The sequence below is a fragment of the Cygnus olor genome, chromosome Z, assembly GCF_009769625.2.
Source record: "Cygnus olor isolate bCygOlo1 chromosome Z, bCygOlo1.pri.v2, whole genome shotgun sequence".
In the NCBI taxonomy this organism is placed as follows: domain Eukaryota; kingdom Metazoa; phylum Chordata; class Aves; order Anseriformes; family Anatidae; genus Cygnus; species Cygnus olor.
The window spans coordinates 37410888-37433411 of record NC_049198.1 but is presented as its reverse complement, the minus strand read 5'-3'; the positions used below and the strand labels follow the sequence as shown (position 1 = coordinate 37433411).

At 39.2% G+C, this 22524-nt stretch overlaps 1 protein-coding gene across 1 annotated transcript in view; it reads right to left on the bottom strand.

The window, feature by feature from the left end:
• The window catches only part of TRPM6 (transient receptor potential cation channel subfamily M member 6), an 86796-nt gene that overhangs the window by 25421 nt on the left and 38851 nt on the right, over positions 1–22524 (bottom strand). Inside the window, exons 16-28 of the mRNA XM_040541169.1 lie at positions 21933–22161; positions 21176–21331; positions 18693–18827; positions 17639–17767; positions 15289–15540; positions 14201–14375; positions 12349–12463; positions 10623–10822; positions 8027–8159; positions 4160–5298; positions 3316–3428; positions 2234–2360; positions 1235–1332 (exon numbers count right to left, since the gene is read on the bottom strand). Coding sequence (XP_040397103.1) covers positions 1235–1332; positions 2234–2360; positions 3316–3428; positions 4160–5298; positions 8027–8159; positions 10623–10822; positions 12349–12463; positions 14201–14375; positions 15289–15540; positions 17639–17767; positions 18693–18827; positions 21176–21331; positions 21933–22161 — 3001 coding nt within the window. The remainder of the gene's footprint in view (positions 1–1234; positions 1333–2233; positions 2361–3315; positions 3429–4159; positions 5299–8026; positions 8160–10622; positions 10823–12348; positions 12464–14200; positions 14376–15288; positions 15541–17638; positions 17768–18692; positions 18828–21175; positions 21332–21932; positions 22162–22524) is intronic.

Sequence of the window (22524 nt, the reverse complement as noted above, 5' to 3'; positions counted from 1 at the left end):
CCTTGAATTTTAAGCAAGAAACCGTAATATAAATTTAGAAGCATCAGATTACTTCGTCTTTTCATGCAGTTCTCCTGACTGTACCTTTATTTTGCTTGTCTGACTCTGTGTTTCACATTTTAAAGATTTATTGATGTAATCTCCAAACCCAGGTTTTACAGAATACATAATTAGCAAAGTTATTTCTATTTTTATCTCTGACCTCTTTCACACACACACACAAAAAAAAAAAAAAAATCATTTTTTTAATTAGGATTTGAGCAGTCTTCACAAGTATTTGGGATTGAAATTCTATGCCACTCAGAATATCAGATCTGAAACTATCTGTTTTGTTTTCATTCCCTTTTTAAAAAAGCAACTCACATTACTACAGTGAAAAATAAGCTAGGCTGTTAGACATTATTGTTTCAAAAATCAAGTGCTATAAGTAAAACAAGCAAGAGTGGGTGCTGTTGAAATGGAAGAGGAAAGGATTATTTAACAGTTCCTTTTCTCAATTTATTCCTTGTTAATTTTCTGACATGCCTCTGAGAAACTCCTACACAACATAGTGAAAGATGTATTTCCTTCTATTAGCCACACCATTTAAAAACAGACAGAATTTTCTACACAGCAGCTTCCTGCCCACAGTCTTCAGGACATATAAATTGGTCTAGCTCCATCAAATTCAAGGGGCATATGTTGATTTACATAGGCAGAGGGCCTTTATGTTATTAAGTTGCAAATTAATTCTGATGAATCATAAGGCAAGGTGTTTATAAATCAGAGGTTAAGAAATCCAAGCTTTGAAATTATTATCAGTGTTTAACACTTTGCAAGAAATAACTATCTCTGTGTGACTGATTAAGAACTATGCAGCCAACTTTCCAAAAATCTTTTCACTGTGCAGACCAGTTCTGCCCACAAGTTCAAGACGAAGATGGGTGCTCACTTACTGCAGAGTGAAACATCAACACATACTTTGTTTCTGGCCACTTTCTTCATACTCAAAGCCACTCCGTGACTCAATAATTTAATATCCTACTTCAATAATCTTCATAGAGTGTTAGCAGCTCTTAAATTATTCATTTACTCACACACAAGCACAGTGGCAGCATACAGGAAAGTTTCTCGTGTCTCAAGAGGTATTTCACGACAAATAACCTATAGTTACAAGTCCACAGAGGTCAGCAGAGCTATCCTAGTCTCAAAACAGACAAATCTATGGACTAGGATGTGTAATCTTAGGTCTTACCTCTTGAGAATGCCTCAGGTAATCACAGAATGGTATGGTATGCCTACGGATGTCTTGATTTTTCATTTTCTGGTGCATGTAACTGAGACATTCCAAACCTAGCCAAAAGAGCAGGTATCAGCTATTTCCAGAGTGTATATGAACAGCTCTACTGCTACACACACCTATTTAGTGCTATAAAATAACCACCTATATGCCATAATGCCCTAGCAAATGTGTAATGGGCTATAAAAGCAAGAGTAGGATTTCACAGGGTTAAAACTGTTTCCATTCTCTGTCAGCAGAATTCAGAGGAGTGCAGCCCTTCTCTGACCACGCTGTGCTGAGTCACAGCACTCCCTTGTGCTTCTCCCAGCAGCTTGCAGGATGAAGCTAGTGAGCTGCATATAGCAAAACTCAAAGATAAAATAATCCATGCAAGGATTTTTCAGAATGAAAGAGATGGAGAATTTATAAAAGAACAGGAAGAATGCCATTCCCTTTTAATTCCAGCAGAGACGATGCAGAATTCATTTCTTCACTTTGGAGGATGTGTTTCTCAGCAATGAGTAATGAATAATGCATTCAGAAGATCTGCCAACAGATACAGTATCACAGCACTGCCTGTGAGTGTATATGCCCTGAAAAATTCACGAGAGAGTTTATTTTTGCAATAAGCCAGAATGCCACTTCAGAAGACACCTCAGGAGAGGAGGGAAGGATATCATCTTCCCCACTTCCCACTTATTCCTGAGGATTAGTACTCTACTATTTCCCATGCAAGACAGGCAGCACTCCCAGAAAAATGCAACTGACCTTCCATCCAATCTATGTCCCTTTTTGCCCTGACATAAAGTAGCAAGTAACCAAGCCACGCATGCCTGCAATCTGTTTCTAATTCTGTAAAAATTATGCCAGGAGGTGAAAGTGGAAGATGACACTTTGAGTTTGTGAATTTTTATTTACTGCTTCTTTTTTTAAAAGCTGTCCTGAATTCACTGTCTGCAAAGTATCACATACTTAGCTGACTGAAATTAGACACAGTAAGCCAGTTCTTGCTGTGTTTCTCTTCCTCATCCCAGATATTGATCTCTGCAGGCTCTGAGCTCACTTGGGTGTTCTGGGGACAATCATCCACTCTAATCACCTGGCAAGACAGACAAAACGACACTCGATTTATAGGATGACTAGCACCTCTACAGTTCCTCTGACAGCTACACTATGACATGGCCTTTCAGTGCACCACTGAAATGCCAATGACTGAACTGTCTCCCAAATGAGAAACAGATTTTCCCGTATTTGTTAAAAGCTGCAGAAGTCACATTGCTTTTGTCTAGTCAATACTACTGAAGAAAGATCTGGTGCTATAGGTTTTTAAAACAAACTTCAAAGTCCCTCAGAATACCCTAAGAGACGATCAGGTCTCAAAGTTCAAGTCTCTGGTCTGTTGCTGACCTAAGCATCTTATGTAAACAAAGCAGTCTTCACCTTTCATCTCATTAAACAGGAATAATTCTTTCCACCTGACAAAGACGCTGGAAATCTCTTCAGAAGCGAATTTTTATATATGTATGTATAGATACAGTAAGGAGAGTTTCCTTATTTCTATGACACAATCAACATGCTATCTACAATGTGATTACTGGTTGATGGATTCAGAGAAAAGACTGCAGGGCTCCTGTAGGTGAGTGAGAACCTTACAAAGCCTGGCTTTCCTCTTTACAGTAGCACACAGTCTGGATGCAGCTCATCACTTCTTCAATCTATCCTACAGCATATGAAGCCTCCACAATTGATTCTCTCAGCTGAAGTGCAAGGACTGATTCCTTTCTATGTAAAATCAATAATAGTCTTGGTCTACTATCTAACAAAGTCCATAGGCTTCATCGTGTTCAAAACTGAAATGCCACACATTCAAACAAAAGGGAGATTAAATCAAAGCCAGACAAAAAAAAAAAAAAAAAAAGGTTTCTCAATTTGTGTGCAGCCTTTTAAATGCAAACGTGCAACTAAACTTGAATTTTGCTCTACACTGCAGAACTGCTCTTAGTGAATGAAAAAGACAGCTATGGGATATGTGATTCCCTTCCATCTACACATACCGGCACCTGAAGGGGTTTTTGATTCTTCTTTTCTCTCCCAGACTTTCTGTCTCTGTTTTGTTGTTTTGCTTTTGTTGCCTCACTGTAGTGTAGCTCACTAGATGGTAAAGACTCTGTGGGAAAGAATCAAAAAACACCATTAAGCTACAGAGCTTTTGTTTACTAAGAGAAGATCTGATAAGGCAGAGTTGGCAGATCTCCAAAGCAAGCTGAGAAAGACTTGTGACACCCAAAGCTAATATTCAGACAGTTCATGCAGTTCAGTGCAAAGATGTTCACCATCATAAGATATAAAACAACAAATGTTATCTATCATCTCATACTATTTATACTTAGAACTGGAATCTGCCATATTTTAGCTGCTGGTAAGCAAATTTGGTGGTGGACAGGAAGGTTTGTAAGCCTTCTATAAAAATGTCATTCATTATCCATTCAACCTTCTGACAATGTATCTCTTAGGTATTCTGCAAATTCATTTGGTTCTTGTAATTCTTGGATTGCTTCCCCAGGGTAAAAGACTCCCCAAGAGCCAATATCATTCCTCTGTCACAGCAGCATTGTAGCCACAACTGTAGAGGGCCATTTAGGTGGGGAGAATAAGGGATGGACTGCCACTGTGGCTGACACAGTGGTGTCATACAGCTTGTATCAGGCACACTTACAAATTCCCCACAGCAATCATTCCCAGCACACAAAAAAAGTGAAAGAGTAGCTCTGGACTCTTTCCTTACTACCCTCAGCTACAGCTAATACCTCCTGAATGCCAAAAAAAACCATCTTTTAATAATGTCTTGTGTTTCCCAAGAAAAGATACTGTAAAGGTACAGCATTTTTTTATTATCACCTATGGCCTTGCAGGTTTTCCCTCTTTTCTCTTTTTGAGAGGATGGTAAACTGTTGCTCCTGCAGACACCCCAGTCCCTCCAGAGGGGGCTGATCCAAAAGGAGGTGTTGTGTTTCAGTTTGTTCTCAGAGATGATGCTGTGCTGTGAGCTGCTGGAGTTGTAAGAGAAGGACTTTGATTCTTTTATCTGGACATGCCTGGGAGGGCTACCTGTGCAATTGCAGTCACAGTTATAGGAGGAATGTATGCACAGTGCCTTCTTCTGTCTCTTTCTTGAGCTCAAAACCCCTTTTTCATCACCTTCAGAGAATCCCCAGTTCACATAACCACCTTCAGTTTCTTCCCTGTCATCACAGCAGGGTGTTGCATTCTCTCTGTCATCCAGTGATGGCTGGAGACTGAGAGGATGATCAGCCTCTACAGCATTAGTCTTTTTTGATGGCAAGTGAATAACAAAGTCCCTCTGGCTCCACTGATAATCTTCTGGCTCTTTATCAATGAGGCTGACACTTTGCATGTTTTGCTGCACTGCAATGCTCCTTTGAAGTTCATCACTGAATACATCTTCCCTGTACTTGGTAGGAGTGCTTGAAAAGGACAAATTTAAGGTGACATCCTCTGAAAAGGGCCCTCCTTGGTGATCAGGAGGTACCAGCAAAAATTGTCCATATCTAGGGGTTGACTTAGTCTCAGAAGATATGCCTGAAGTGAGTGTGTCACTTTCTATTTCTATCTTCCGAGAGCTGTCTTCTACCACCTTGTTACTCTCAGTCCTCAGTTTGTGGTCTTTGCATTCTGATGACCACTGACTCCTTACCAAGCTCCGTAACAGAGAGGGTGGCATGCTGTAGTAGTGGTACTTCTTGTCATACAAACACTCGAGACTGCTCAGGGTCTTGGAATAGAGCACGTTGCTCCAGCTATGGGGCAGCTTCCTACAGGATCGACATTTTGTGTCAGCCAGTAAGGCTTCTTCCACCTGCAAGGTGTCTACAGCCGAAAGCACTTTTAGGATGTCCACTGTCAAGGCAGACAGGTCTTGCAAATGTCCTAGCTGACTGTCGAGGGAGATTAAAGACTCCTTGATATAAAATACCTTCTCGTGCACTTCTTTTAGCTGCAGAAACATCTCCTCCACTCTAGACAGAATAAGAACAGATAATTAAAACATCAAAACACAGATCTTTGCTTCTGTGTGCCAGATGATTAACACATTTTAAAAAGCCAGTATTTAAAACAATCCTTTCTATTTTTTTCATGTGAATTCCATTCTCATGAACATGTATATTTGATAAAACCCATCCAGACTTAAAACACGTCATTCAGTATACTGGGCCAAAAGGCACTGACTTTTAAAGAAATAGACCTTTTGCTCAGAGAGAATCTATCTTAAAAAACATATTTCTGCTAATCTGCATTCCATGCCATAGAACTACTAAGCCACAGACAAGAAGACACAGCTTTGGAAATGCTACATTGTGTACTGCTGTAAGTGTAAATGCTGTAAAAAGAAGAAAGAAAAAAAAAAAAGTAAAAAGCTGTAAAGTATACTTCTTGTCAGCCAGTCATCTTTCATTTCTACACTTCTTGTGCAAACATGAGAAGGATGAGGCTTCACCCTACAGATACTATTCCATTTCTCAAATGCTGCTTGAAAATGGTTTTCCCAACAACCCGTATGGCCTCTTGGAACAGATTTTTTATGTTTGATGCTACCAGTTATCTTCAGCCACCAAAAAAAAAAAAAAATCAGCTGCCAAAATCAAAGCCTTTTTTTATGGCCTTCAAATCCCCAGTGAACAGTGCAAGAACTTCTTGGACTGGAACGATATCTTTTTAACCAATTCATTATCTTCACGTTTGCTAAAGATACTCTCTCTGGTGCTCTATCATTAAGACAATGATGAACCAGCTGCAGGCAATATGCAAAAGAAGCTCTCTTCCTTTGTTACTGAATAACTTAAAGATGCAGCATTCAACCAACAGCTGAATAAAATCAAATACCAGTGTTCCAAAATGTTTTATTCACCTAAATGAATTTCTTGTGTTAATGTTATGCAATGCTAGGAGTACATTTTAACTTGGCACTCCGGAAAAAAAATCCCTTTCTAGGTCTATAGTTATCCAGTAAATAAAATCTTCTTGCTGTAATTGATTCTACAGCTTTTGAACAAAACTATTTATTTTATTTCTTCTACAAGGGACATTCATTTTGCTTATATGTTTTGTCTTGGTATGTAGAAAATAAGACCATGAAAATACAAACATCAAGGGCCTATCTATATCTAGGCAAAACAAATTTTAGATCAGATCTGTATTGGCATTCAGTAAGACTTTTTATAGTGCCCAGTTTGTTTAATTCTTCCTTTTAAAAGTAATGACAGCTTTGCCATTGATTTCAATAGAAAGCTAAATTAGGCCAATACTGGGGGCTTTGAAATCCTGTTAATAGTTACATATTGATATTTTGCAAACCAAGATGGTACAGTGCAGATAATGCTACACTGGTTATACAATTATTTTCTTACACAGCTAAGCCTCTAAATAAAACTACGTATTGTATGCCATATTCTGGCATGTCCTCTTGGTGATACTTTCTCTGCAAAAGGGAAAATGTAGAACACCATTCTGCACGCAGTGAGCAGTTGCCAGTGAGCAACATTGGTTGGGCCTATGGGAGAGCAGATTTAAGGAAGGGGAAAAAATAAAAATCAATAAAAATAAAAATAAAAAAGCTTGCTGTACAACAGCAGCTGGAAGAGAGAGGAGTGAGAAGCAGCCCTGCAGACCCCAAGGTCAGTGCAGCAGGAGGGCAGGAGGTGCTCCAGGCACGCAGCAGCAGTTCCCCTGTGGCCTGTGGAGAGGCCCTGGTGGAGCAGGCTGTACCCCTGCAGCCCACGGGTCCCACACGGAGCAGATCTCCACGCTGCAGCCCATGGGTGGAGGAGCCCCTTGTGGAGCAGGTGGATGTGGCCTGGAGGAGGCTGCGGCCCATGGAGAGCCCCCGCAGGAGCAGGCCCCGGGCCGGAGCTGCAGCCCGTGGAGAGGAGCCCACGCAGGAGCAGGGGTCTGGGGGGAGCTGCCGCCCACCGGTGGGGGACCCGTGCTGGAGCAGTTTGCTCCTGGGGGAGGGATGGACCCCCTGGTACGGAGCCATGTGGGAGCAGTTCTTGAAGAGCTGCTGCCTGTGGGCAGCCCCCACAGGCTCAGTTCAGGAAGGACGGCATCCCGTGGGAGGGACCCCATGGGGAGCAGGGACAGAGAGGGACCGTGAGACAGCGGCGCAGTTGAAGTGTTAGGGACTGACCGCAGCCCCCGTTCCCCTGCGCTGTTCGGGGGAAGGAGGTAGAAGAGAGTGGTTGGGGGGGAGGTGTTTTTAGTTTACTTTTAGTTTCTCACTATGCTATTCTGCTAGTGATAGGCAAAAAATTATATTAATTTTCCTATGCTGAGACTGTTTAGCCCATGCCAGTAATGGGTAAGAGATCTCCCTGTCCTTATCTCAACCTTTGAGCCCCTTTTCACTCTATTTTCTCCCCCTGTTCATTTAAAGAGCAGAAGTGAGAAAGCTGTGTGGTGGAGTTTAAGCAGCCATCAGTGTGAAACCACTAACAACCCCATTAACCACACTGCACGTGTCCAAGGATGCAATTCTGCCAGCAAGGCTTCCCAGACAGGCCTACCATTCAGGTCAAAAAGACATGTTACTTTTCCATGAAATTAGTATGGTCTACATATGCTACTGCCTCTCAAATTCACAATGGCCATAACTTGTCAAAAAGCATTAAAAGTCTTTTTTTTTTTTCTTTTTTTTTTTTTTACTGTAACAAATGTATACAAAGAGCACAAATTTGCAGCAAAACACACCTTTCTGTTGTCACACGGATCCTTTCACTGTCACTGGAACTCAAGCTTTCATTCTTCTCATGAAAATATTTTTCCACACACTGTTCCTCAAAGTCATGTAGTTTCTTCAACTCCTCATCACTTAAGTACAGCTCTGAACAAAGAAATAGGAGTTGGTATGAAGTGTGAAGACAAATACAATTGAGTATGTGTCCATGAAAAAAGAAAAATGACAGAACAGGTTTTCTTTTCCTCCCTTGACAAGAATGAAACAGACCTAACTCCGTGAAATTTGGGCTTATGTACAAAGACCAAACATGTCAAATCCTTTCTGCCCTGCTTGTGAGCTCATTTCAGATTTCACTCTCTGCCTTGGCATTTTCATTGATTTTCCACAGGGTGGCACTGGATCCTCATTGCTAAAAGCAATTGTTTAATCACACAAAAATTTCTTTAAGAAACTTGTGAAGCAATGCATAGGCATATTGAAAAGGAACACAAAGGTATTTAAATGGAAAAAAAAAAATGAAATCACTGAGAAAAATGCAGGCAAGGTATGAGCCTTCTTCTATCCAAGGACTTTTGGATGTGCTAAGCAGTCTTACAGCTTTCCTGGTATCTAACATACCTTGCAAGAAACCCTCTGTGTCAGTCGCTTATACTCTGCATGCATATAAAAAGAGCAGTGGTACTTCAAAAGCATATAAAAAGAGCAGTGGTACTTCAAAAGCACACTGATATATCCAGCCATGAAGGAGGAGCTGAGCCTAGGAACAGCAGTAAAGCTGCTCAGCATTGATTAGTTGAGCGCACTTTTGAACTCTGTAACCACTTGTGAGCATGGCAGATACCTTCAGGGATTCGTGTTCAGCAGAGAAAATCCTAAATGAACCATAACCCAAGAAGGGTCTGCTCAGTTCAGTTATTAGGTATCAAGAATGTACACTGCTTCAAAAAGGATAAGGCCGTGTAATACTATACAGTAATGTTCCCCATTTTAGATAAGATTAAAGCCCCCAGCCTCTCCACAACCTCATTCCCCTGCATTGCCCCACCATCCATCAAGACGCACTGTTGAGTATTCATTCCCCATCCTGACACCCTGTAGTCCCCTCCTCTCATTGGCTATGGCTGTTCCTGACAGAGCAGCATGAGCTGGAGGCAGTGGGACACAGAGCTGGCATTGCCATGAGGAGGTGTTAGGAATGACCTCAGGACAGAGGAGTCCAGGTCAGGAAGGATGAAGGAGGTGGGATTAAGGGGCAGTGATGAGCCAATGCACAAAGGAACTAGTGTGCAGTGAGGAAGTTGAAGCTCCTGTGCTCTCTCCATATATCTTCCAACACCAGATTTCCTCTGTCCTCAGGTTCTGCAGCTACTTCCTCAGCTTCCACAGACACCTGTTCCCCAACACGGGAGGCAGAAATAGTACTGTGAAGTACTACTGTACAGGGACTTGCTCTGGGCATTCATGTTGGTATCCACTGCTATAAAGTAATGTTGACACATTGACTAACAACCAATCTGAAGCCTAACATAAAGTGGTTATTTTGTTCATGACCAAAAACCTAGCAAGCTGGAGTTTTCTTGTTCTCCCAGAGATTCATATAGTCTAGGAGGATTTTCCCCTCACAGCTCCTTTACATCTACAAACAGGTCTTGTTACTTGATGCAAAAATGGGTTCTCAAATGGCAGGTTTCACTTCCCCAGACAATGCTGCAGAAGTCAAGAAGGGACTCTGCACTCATGCACTGCATTATATAACAAGTCAGGGACATAAGAGTCATTTGCTGAAGCATCTTTAATGGGCTGCTAACACCTCATCTCAAAATACCCTGAACTAGCTTACTTAATACACCTGACACTCATTACAAAGGAAACTGAAAGCAGGAGACTGATTCAGTGCCTCTTTACTTAAACTGCCGTTTATCTTAGGAGCCACAGATCCCAACTACCTAAGCTCCAGAAAAAAAAATTATGAAAACTTAATGGTATATGGAGGATACAGGGGGAAGAAGTCATTGAATAGTACCAGAAGAATAAACACAGACTCATCAAAAGTATTTGTAACTCTGGGCTATTAAAAAGAAATTGATGGTCTTTTTGGGATAAATGTACAAAAATGTATGCCTTCAGTGTTGTTTATTTTCCGTCAAAATAAGGTTTTTCTACCATACAGAAAAGTTAATACCACTTTATTTCAGCTCCAAGTTGTGACATATCTATGTCACTCCAGCAGGATAGGTTTGCAACACCTTCTTGCACGTCATAGGCTAGCTACATTGAAAATAGCTGTGACTGAGTATGATGTAAGTAAAAACCTCAGAGCCGGAGCCTGCCTAAGTTCTTAACTGTTACTACTATCTATATTACATTTTGATTGATGCACAATATGTAGCAAAACAAAAGCTAAATGAAAAGCAAAACATTCCCCTAGTCACTTTTTTTTCTACAAGACTTCTCAGACAGGCACATTAAATTCTGGTTTGCAAATAAAAACAGCCTCCAGGCCAGAAAATCTCTTTTTTTGGAGAAACTGAGCTACAAAGTGATGGGAGGCTGGCAGAACATTCCTCATAATCTATTTCTGTTGGTCCCCAGTTTAGCTCTGCTTACTCAGTCCAACGTCGCCTTCCTCTTGATCAGACTCATTTGTGGGCCGGTGGTGGAAGATGCGATTTATCAGAAGTCCAATATGGCTCAGGAGAATAAAAGGTGGAGGCAGCCATGGCTTGTCATGATAGGTCATAATGTAGCGGTACCGGTTATACTTCCAGAGCTTGTTTGATATGGATTTCAAATCATAGTAAACATTACTGAGAAGAGAGAGAAACGGGAAAGGAAGGTAAAACACTCCTGTGAGGAATCTTCTCAATACAGCAAAAGATGCTTGTCTACAGATCTAATTTGACACTGAAGAAAAGTCTCATCCCTCCAGTGAAGTAAATCAGCTTAGCAACTTTCATTTAACAAAGCAGCAGCATGTGCCCGCAGCTAGTGCACAGAGAATGAGATCTTCAAAGCTGCCTAACAGATTGGGATATCCAATTCCCATTCACTTTAATGGGAACTGGGCAAAAAATATCCCTAAAGTGGCTTTGAAATCTCAACCAGATTATTTAAACTTTAATACATAGCCTATCTGGGAATTCAACATTGTCTGCCTCTTTGGACTGGATTAAACGTGTGAGTCAGGCTAAGGGAAGAGTGTTAACAATCCTTCTGCTGCCTTTCAGTGCTCTCCCCCTACAACAAAATACATGATGCAAAAGGCAGCTACATGAGCAATTCTTCTGTGGGGTACTCTTTGGAGCACTGATATTACTAAACGTGATGCTGGTGTTGCATAGAGTATTTCCTGTACTGTCATAGACCCAAATACAGGAAAGCAACTTTGTGGTTTCTGGCACTTTAATTTCAGTTGCATTGTCATACTACACACCCAACATATAATCAAAAAAAATCAGCATTGCTTCTGGGAGCATAATTAAAAATATTGCTTATACCCTTTTTTGGTCCCACTTCTGGAACAATCAAATCACTAAGCAGAAGGTTTAACATATCATCAATGCTGAAGGTTTAAATCTAGAAATAATTCAAATTACAATTTCACAGCTGTGCATTAAAAAAAAAATTAATGCCTTGCCACAATTTCAGGAAAGGGATTTCTAATTGGAAGTGGGAATAGAATGAGTTTTGATCATTCAGTTTTCTTGAATATTAATCACTACATTTCTTGATTTGAAATTTTTTTAACCTACAGCTGACTTTTTCTTCCCCAGAAATACTACAACTCTAAGAAAAAAAAAATTAACTATGTGGGTTACACTCTTCTTTATTAATATTTACACAGAAATTGATTTACTTCAAGGCCTTCCCTTTTTAACCAAAAGGTTAAAATTACTATAACAACATTGATGAAAGCTTCCTACTCTGGCAGCAGACATTAAAAAGCAGATAGTTCAATACACAACAGTTAGATTTCAGTTCCAGAACATATCAAATTGCACCAAACAATAGGAACTCTTAAACAGTTACTTAAAGAGTATGCTCCTACAATGGCATTACCCTCCTTCCCTTAAATTCTCCACTTATCTGCCAATTTAAAACTTGTGCTACCCTGTGATGAGTATTATATAGGCTGTCAGCACAACAAATACAATTTTTAGGAACAAAGTACAAATTATGTCAGAGCTGAATTAATGTTGTTTGTTTGCCAAGTGGAGTCGTCTACTGCCACAGAGCCAGGTTCTGTTCAAACTGCAAAACAGTCAACACAGAAGTGTTGGCAGAACATCTATCAGTTGTCTTTGCTTTTGCAGCAATATGGCACGGTACCTACTTAAAGAAAGCAATAAGTAAGTTGACCATGATGATGTATTGCACAAAGAGGTAGACAGCTTGGAGGAATGGTGTGAGGAAGGACCCAGGAGGACAGTCTTGATTGGTTTCGCAAACTAAAAGGGAAAGACATACAGAGCACCGTTAGCAAGGGAATATAACAGAGCACAGCAAGGGCATGTGGAACAGGTTGCCCAGGGAAGTGGTGGAGTCACCTTCCCTGGGGGTGTTTAAGAAAGGTTGGACCTGGTGCTTAGGGACATGGTTTAGTGGGTGACATTGGTGGTAGGACCTTGGAGGAGATCCAAGACCTTGGAGGTCTTTTCCAACCTTAATGATTCTATGATTCTATATGCTCCTCATTTGCCTGAGCAAGAAACAGAATAGTCCCAGTTTCTTCCACAGAGATATGTTGTTAAAAGTCTACCTCTGTGTAAGAAAGATAACTCGTCATGACCCTACTGCCTCATTGTTTCCATTTCAATTCAGAAGCTCTAGACACCACTCTATACATATCTTATGACAGTCACTATGACTTTTTGTTAAGTGGAAAATAACGCGACTGCAATATATTTGGGGGATGGCACACACTCAAGTAAACTGCAATACAAATCTTTGATCTTTAAAGCAAGTGGCAAAGCTTTCACTGACCCCGTGGTGAAACAAACATAGCTACAAGGCTGCTTTATCAGAACTGAAGTATTAATCCTTTATAGCTTCAGTAAGATCATATTAATTAACATGCAAATGTACATATGGATACTTTTGATAGTACACAGAAACTAAGGGATCCCTTTGAATATTTTTAAACTGAGAAAACAACCACTTTTTAATGTTTGTGTTTTTTAATCAAATTTTGCACCTTTGAGGAAATTTTAAAACACGTTTGTAACACAGCAGTCCTAAATTCAGAAGATATTCCATGGCATAAAGATTCATTAGAGAAATCCGTCTTATATGAGAAGTTTCAAGTTTCTAAAGGTTTAGCATTACTAGGTGATTAAATGAATTAAACTGTGAAACTTAATGCCATACTTTTATTAGAAGTATTTTGACTTATATAGCCAAGATATGTATCTGTCATGTGACTGTTTCATCAATAATAATTGATGTGGCATCCTTAATTATTTAAGTGAATCAGGTCTAAACTGAACTATATGTCTTAAGTATCTGTATGTATTTGCAAACCTTCTTTTCTGTTTTCAAGACTATTTTACTTGCACCCATTGCTTAATAGCATAAGAGTGCCTTCCATCTATATAATGAAATAACCTCTGGAGTGCCTGGATCTTCTCTCTCACTGAGACAAAGCCAAAGCCATAAGCAAGAAATAACATTTTTCCTATTGTTTTAAGCTATTTATTTTCATGTTCAGCTGGTTTATTTGTTTAAGAAGGATGTCAAGTAATTCTTACTATGGTGAAAAATCGTTTTTTTTCTTTCCTTTTTGCTTTTCCCTTTATTCTGTCTTCCTAATAAACTTTGCAGTCTTTTCTCCAAGAGATCAGCAGCTTAGGACTGTCCCAGTTGCAAATTCATTTCACTGACAGGGTCTGACCAAGAATTACCTTATTATTAGTCCCTATGTGCTTTGTTCTGAGCTTTGTAATATACTTCATTTCAGAAGTTAAATTTGAAAGTTTTAAAGTTTAATCTTCATTTTACACACAGAAACTAATATTCTCACCTTTATTTGTGCAGTATTACAAATTAAGGCTATATATACACTGGAATAAAAATTGTTTGAGTAAGGGTAGACTTAATATGTGGCCAAAATTCTAACAGTCAAAAGTGAACTTGTTTAAGCACATATTAAATGTAAGCTGTTGAGCTGCACTGTGAAAATCACCTACCATCTATTTCTCCAGCATAGACCTCACCAAACATCATCCAGTAGGGTTGAAACACAATATCTCGGGCGAGAGTCCAAGAAGGAGGCTCTTCTGGTGAAAGTATTGCCTTTCGTGACACTCCAAAACTCAACAGGACAATGGCCATCATGACCACAATATAGAACATGTTTGCTGTCTGGACATGGAAGAATTAACTGTGTTAATTATATGCAAAGGAGACTTACATTTTAGGGAAGAAAATCAGCCACTACTTTTGCAAATAGCAATACAAAAACAGGCTAACAATCTAATATGCTGGAGGAAATTAAAACATTTTCTAGAGGTTAAAATCAATTCTGGAACAAAAAGGCCAGAAGTCTTGCCTCTCAAATCTCTCTAAAGATCTTATCCAATATTTAAAAAACACAGAGACCTTGTGATGGTGCTTTTCATCAGCGGCATCTTCGTCTAAACTAAGAGTACAGAATAGCAGTTCAAATGATTTTTTCATTCTAACACTGAATCAGAATTACTATGCAAGACAGAATATAAAAGTATTAATAAGATAGTTCCAATAACTGAGGGAAATTACAGTGGGAATCTGCATATGTCCCTCAAGACTCAGCAGCAGTTCAGCAGCAGTTCTGATACCAAAAGAGAAAAAAAATTAACTTTGATCTCAGAGAAATTTTGCCTGCTAAAAATGGGATATAATTATTTGAATCAAAATGTAAAATAATAATGAGACAGTTTCCAAGAGCTAGGGGAATTATCTATAGTAGTGAGCCCGTCTGCAAGAAACGGTGATTTTTCTTCTTACTATTATCAAGCTGGATCAGAAACTCTACACAAATACAACCCTTCTCTAAGGAACAAAGTGAAAATGGCTTTTGTGAATAAACTTAAATAATGAATAAAATAGAACTGAAATCTGGTTATCGTCAACTCACAAACAGAAAAAATCATGGTATTTTCAGGTAACACATTCACTATGAGTTATTAGGTAACATCTACTTTGATCACCATCCTTTTATGTCACTTCTGACCTTTACAAGCTCCTTGGTAGATGTCATGACTACAAGAAAATTGCTCCACAGTGTAATGCTTACCATTTTCCCAATCATTGTCAGATATGGGCCAGCATGCTGGTTCACAGCAAAGAGATCAAGGAGACGGGCATACCAAAATATTATATCCAAGCAATAAAGGAGCCGTCCTGCAGTTTGAACAGGGGGTTCAAACCAGCGCAAGCCAAAACCAATCATAAACAGGATGATGGCTATAGAATCAGTAAAATTCCAGTATTCATAAATCCACACCTTCACTTTTTGGCAGAATTTTCCAGCTTCTGAGATAAATACCTGAATAGAATGTGGAAAAAATCAAACAAAACAAAACCAAAACAAAAAATATACACAGCATCTCCATTAAAATCAAAGATACATTCTTTGACCTTTTCTGTCTGAACAGTTTTATGATATTTGAAAAAGTTTGTTTCTTATTTCCTTTTTTTTTTTTTCAGGCCCACATACTATATATACTGCAATTCATTCTTTATTGAGGTTTAGGCTTAATCTATAATGTTTTATTTCTCAAGCATGCCACACCAAACAGAATTACTCTTCCTAAAGAAAAACAAATCCCAAGCCTGAACCTGTTCACTGAAGAGTGTTCTTCAGCAGAAAAGAACAGGCAGTACAGAACAGCTATCATTATAAATTAATTAATATTTTCTAGAGGAATGGTCATGACTTGCAGTAGCCCCTTCAAAAGCCCCTAAATCATGGAAAACATCAACCTAACCTTGCTGATGGGGAAACAACTATTGCCTGTTATTGCAGGCTGAAAATATAAAGTAAGATCCTTGTATTGCACCAAGGGCATGCTAAAAAAAGGAGTGCTGGCAACTAGGAAGGTAAAGAATGAAACGTTCACTCCTTGAACTGTGAGGTGCCCCAAAGGGATTTTAAGCTTCACTGAGCAAATGTGTGAAGTGGAATCTTTGGGAGGCTGTAAATAAAACCTCTGCATGTGGCATGAGTGAGGCCAATTATGCAGTGCTATGTAAGATCACACTGATAAGAACCAAGCAAAGGAGAGATTTTTAAATGTTATGCCCTGATCCTGCAAGAATTTACGCATATGAACACATTCATGTAAACAAGTGATCCTACTCAATTCAGCTTGACTAACTCATATGAGGAACTAGTTGTAGGATCAGCGCCTAAGGCTTTAACCATTACTTGATACAATCTAGAGAAATGGACGTTTGCAATTATATATAACAAGACCCTCAGCAGTTAATTAGCTGGACATGTAACATATATTGCCCTACAAAATCTTTGACAGCTGCCCAGAACTAGTACACGGACAAAGAAGATCAAGAAGAAATGAATTTCAAAGTCTCCAAAGAATGTTAATGCTAGAAAGGAGAACTGATGTTTCCACTGTCCCACCATCAATACAATGCAACAGCAGAACAGCAATCTCCAGTCCTTGATATTTCATATCCTTTTTTCTTTTCCCAATTAGATAATCCTTATTTTTTTTTAACCTCATGCAGCTACAGAACTTCTGTGTTCATCCCAAACTTCAATATATCCATAGCATTTCTGCTGCACCTTAAAATCCCTCACCTCTCTCATAATGATGTTGTAGTCTTCTGAGTGATCTGTTGTAACAGAATCCTTCACTCAGAACTGTGAATACTTTGTTTTATTCTTCTAAAAGTACAGCATTCCAAAAGCCATATAAAGGACACCTCACACCGCTGTTGATTACTGCTGCACCAATTCCATGTTGAAGGTATGTCTGATCAGATAAAATAATTTGTGAAATATATAGCTGCATTTGTCTCAAGCTTCAGGTCTGAAGTGCAAGGTGTGTTCAGAAACTCAGAAATAATTGACTGCAATTAATTGCAATTAATTTTCATTAGAGTATCATTTTTTCATGCCCAAACAATCCAGCGTTAAAATTTGCTGGCTTTTTTTTTTCAGTTTGTTTCTAGATGGTCAGTTAGACTTGATGGAAAATCTTAGATTATTCTACATAAAATACCTGATAACAATGCCCGCACTCAAAGTAGTACCTAAAGACACATTCTATATTCATTATAGGAAATCTAATGGTCTGGTCCAAGAAAGTAAGAAATGGGTGCCTACAATAGGGCTCCAAAACCCAATTCAGCACAATCACTTTCAAACAAACTGTATGTTACCACTGGCTTACATAGAAATGGAGTTTTAAGGACAAACTTCAAGATGTATTTTTAATGTCCAAGTACTAGTCTTTATATAAAAAAAAAAAAAATCACATAAATAACTGCCCTATGTAATTCTTTCCTCTGTTAAATTCTCTCCAATGGAAAATTCACAGTTTGGCATTCTCCAGTTTATTTTATTTTCTGGTTAATAATACATCCTTTATAGATGAGAAGTGTGAATGGAAAAAGCTTACCTCCCTAACTTTTTCAATGGCAGTGCTGAAAATATAAATAATAACAAGCCACTCTTGCACACTTGGTCTTGGTTCCATCTTCACCAACACAGTATAAGTGAAGAGCATGAGAAACGCCATGTACGCCATCTAAAAAATACACAGTATATAATACAGATGCATGAAAAACTCCAACAAATTCCTGCAAACATAATATCAAATAATTACTCTGAATATAACAAAATATACTTTGAATATAAACATATATTCTAACTACTGGGCCACTCTAAGATTTTTAAGCCTAGCTCTCCAAAGTATTTTTGTGCAAATACCCTTAAACATCATCTGAAAACTGTGTTTTGGTGCTCAAAAGATTGAAGCAGAAAATGAACCATTGCTGTGCATGTTCACCTAGGCCCCAACGCCCAACAGGAGCCATACTATTACCTATCTTTCTTTCTAACTATGTAAATGTTAACTATCTACACACTGTTACATGAATGTAAAGGTAATGCTACACTTTTGTCCTAACCTTGTGCAGGAGCAAGTAACCATTCTCAAAACTAAGTGAATCACATTTGATTTATCAGTGCCTTCCAAAACACAAAAAGATCAGATGGATAACATATTTAAAAGGTAACAAAACTTTCCATAAACATACCTAAGAAGGAGGATTTATGACATATCAATTGGTTGACTACAACCTGTTAAAGGAGTAACAGTTGACCCAACAGGCAGCCTGATCTCAAATACCTTAAGTTCTACTAACATAGAGGTTAGTTACTCAAATTGATTTAACAAATGCAGGGAGAATAAATCCAAATTGATTTAACAAATGCTCTGTAGGAAATAATCTTTTAAAAGAGGGGGAGGGGATCATTGTTGTGTTTTTTTTTTTTTTTTCTACTGCAGCTGCATGATTTCAGCTGAAAACTTTTCATTAAAATGTTTTCCCATTCCCCACCACCACCAAGTGACTGGAAATCCATGTTGGACAGAGAAAAAGTTGCATCAAGTGGCATTCAAAGAATCAGAGGAGAATTCTGGAAATCCAAGTTCTTGTGTGATGACCAACCGTGTGAAACCAGAACTTGACAATTGGTGCATTGTAGAACTCATAGATTTTTCTAGTGCCAGGCAGGTTTCCTTGTCCACCATCTACTTGGCTTTCATCAGACTTCTGAGCCACCTTCTCCACATCATAATCCTTCTTAAAAAGGAAATAGCATTTTAAGAGTAAGAAACCATGCTCTATGATTGCAAAGATTGTGCCATGTTAGAAGAAGGCACAGATGTTTAGGCTTTACTCAAAATATACTATTACTGTAGCTTGATTTTATCTGGTTACAAGCATCTCATTATCATTCCCACTTTTTAATTATAAATACCATTTAGCGTTTGGTCTTATGATTACAGGCAATGGCCTGGGTATCAGCAGAATTGAATCCACTCCTGTTTCTGACACACATTTCTCTAAGGCTTTAAGCAAGTCACTTATCTCCCTGTATCTCATCTCCTCTATCTGTAAAGTACAGATAAATAACAACTCCCAATATGACTTAAGTGTGTAAGCTATAAATCTATTCATATCTGTGGGGCATTCTGAGATAAATGAATGAGTACCACATCTCAGCTCATTGCATGCAGTCTGAATACAGATGTGCAGAAAACGTCAGGATACTGAAGTTTTAAATACAGAATCCAGTTGCTACTTTTTGTGTACTGTATGCCTGATTAGAAGATGAGGATGAGATAAGTATTCTCTTACAAAATCAGCCTACAAAAAATAGAGGTAACTTCTTTATTATCCTCAACAAATTAAAAACAAAGCAAAAAGCAAACTTAATTCTGCATTGAGTTTGACACTTGTACAAGAACCCTTCTGAAGAAACAAATATCTGAGTTGCTGCTGAAACCTAGGAAAAGGTGCAGACCCACAGCAGTGGGCAACTGAAAACAAACAAACAAAAAACAGAAGGTGCTGAAAGAAGCTTTAAGAGATGGAGGGGAAACTAGGTAGTTTGGCAGGCCTGGAGGAACCAACCTATCTCATTCATTCTTGTTTTAACATTGGCTAATTGCCTTGGGTAATATCAATGTTAAAACTTGCTGATACTAGACACCTGCAGCACAGCAGTTTTGGTGACATGGAGATTTATCCCTACTACACAACATTTCCTTGTCAGGGAAAACTGTTTTTTTTCCCTCATCTTTGACTCAGAAAAGTACTAAAACAGAGAAACACACACAGAATCATCCTGACATATTAACAGCAGATCTGTTGAGGTGAAGTAGACAATTTGTCCCATAAAAGAGTGCAATTTCCAGCTGCAGCAGGTGACTGGAATTTATGACCGTGTGTGAAAAATGTTCTATATGGCACTTGAAGATTTTTGAAATTTTCTGTACTTTTTTCTTCCCTGTTTCATATCAGAGGATTTAAGAAAAGTAGGTCAGCTTTCTGTTTTAAACAACACTCTGTATTAGATAAAATTAGAAGTTAAGCCTATTGCTAGCTCAGAAAGGAAGCAACCCTGTCTGAGGCAGGGCAGAAAAGAACATTGCTGTGTTGCTTTTTACCAGACTGCAGGGGGTCCCTACAGCAAGTAATTACAATTTGCCTTTCCTACATATCATAGCTGTTACCTAATCCCACAGAAAACATTTTTGAACAGTCAGTTCAGGCACTGCAGGGTGTAAGAGCTTCAAGCATTTTCCTGCATCAAGTAGAAAACACAGGTGTGGCAATGACAGGTCTGCCATTCTGCTGCAAAAGCCCTTGACAATAATCCACTCTCCTTTATTTTTGCACAAATTGCAAGTTAACAGATAAGGTCCCAATCAATCCATAAAACATATCTGCTGGAGACAGAGCAAGTAAGATTGCCTGACACATCTCACTTGACAATCATATTTGCGCTGGTCAACACCTCACCAACATTTACCAGTTAGGATCAAAATTCTCTGTGTCTGATGTCTGCCTCCAACTGAAAACTTCTAGAAAATTTCAGTTCAAGGAATGACTTGTGAAGAATGAGGAAAAGAAAGGACACACAACTCTGCTTAGCAGAAGTGTGGAGGAATTCAGATCTTAATAGGGAAAGATTTCACCTATGCTAGAGATTCTCTGCAGTCAGATCTAAGGAGGACTTTCATGCAACGACAGGTCCCTGCAGAGTGCTTCAGGACTCAGTTCAAATGATTAAACCAAAAAAGTGCTTCTCTTGTGCTTTAAATGACGTCTCTACTAGCCTCAAGAGACTCAGAAGAAGAGAGAACCTGTTTTTGAACACAGAGAGCAGAAAATTTGTGCCCTAAAAGAACGGCATAACTGACAGTTAATTATAACCTCTGTACTCCTGTGAGATTGGAAAGGATATTCTCAATATGACCAATACTGGACACATGAAGTGACTTGCCCAGGATCCCTCTAGTCTCTGTCCCAACAAGGGATCAAAACCCTACTTCTTGATAATCTGGTCCCAATGTTTCCAGCTGATCAATCCCTCCTCATTCAACAGACCCTGACACACAAATGACTGCTCATCACAGACTAACCAGAGACAAGACATCTTTAGTGCTGGGTGGGCTCTGGTCCCCATGGTACCATGTAAACTGGTGGAAATCTTGAGACTGAGGCACATGAGACATTTCTGCCTTGTTTTTAAACTCCAGCATCAAGATAGTGGGAGGCAGGAGAATACTTACAATGACCTGAAAGAGAAACACAAGATTCAGGAAATTAATTCAGCAGTGATAGCATAGACCTGAGGCCAAAGTCAGCCATGCATGATGCCAGCACAAACCCATAGCTATTCCACTGGCCTGGGACAGAGCCACTGGGGTGGGAGTCTCCGTGTCACACTCTTACAGCCTCTGAAGAGGTGTGCTGCTCTTGATTGTTTTGTGGCTTTGGAGAGAGTTAGTGGTATCTGGAGATACTGTAGATACTGTTCCCTATGTCTGGAGGGCATTCCTGCCATCAGCAGCTCTGTTGGAAAACCAGCAATGTGGGGCAGCGAGAATAGGTGGGGAGGGACTGGAGGGTGCTGAGGAAATGGGAACAGACAAAGACAACTCAGGAGCTGTGTTCTCCTAATGCCATCCCCCAGATTCTTTTGCAAAGAAGTAAAACCAACGCCAAGTACTGTCCTCCCTCCCCCGCCTTTCTTTTCTCTCCCAGATGAGTATGTTCCAATCTACACGCAAGCAAATCTGTCTGAAGCTGCATTAGACTAGTTCATAAACACAAATACATGTATAAAACATATAAATAGCATCTAAATGCCCCAAAAGCTAAAGTGAGTGATGCTACCTTAAACCAGGAGTTTTTCCGCATCTTCAGGCGTCCCATCCACATATCAGTCAGTAGCATCTGTGTGCAAGTATGAGATACAAAAGGCCGCAGGCCAACAGACACTGCTAGTTTTAAGCAAGTTGAGTTGCTCCAATTTTTCAGTTCATAGGTCAGCAACTTCATGGCCATCTGTTCATTTTGTTTGAATGCTTTTTCCAGTATATCTAAGGCAAGCTGCCCAAATTCCCTTGAGCAGAAAAGAATTAACAGGGACCAGTCAAAACTCAGAATCACTACTGGTTGGATTGAAAGCTCCATTAGCCAAAGTTCAGCTAAAATACACAGTAAGTATGCCTTTTTCTCATTTACCCATTGTTTTATCAATATATTTAGAGAAAAATAGTTTGGTGAGTAAATGTGACTATTTAGTCCTAATCACAAGGTTTAATGTCATCTTCGTTTCTATCTTTTGATTTATTTGTTTTGTTCTTAATCTCATTTAGTGATCAAAATGGACCCTATGAAGTTCTATGTACTAGCATCAGTGTGGGGAAGCATTGCAGGCATCTGCAAAAGCCTCTTCTTTTACACTGGCTCCTAGACACCTCTG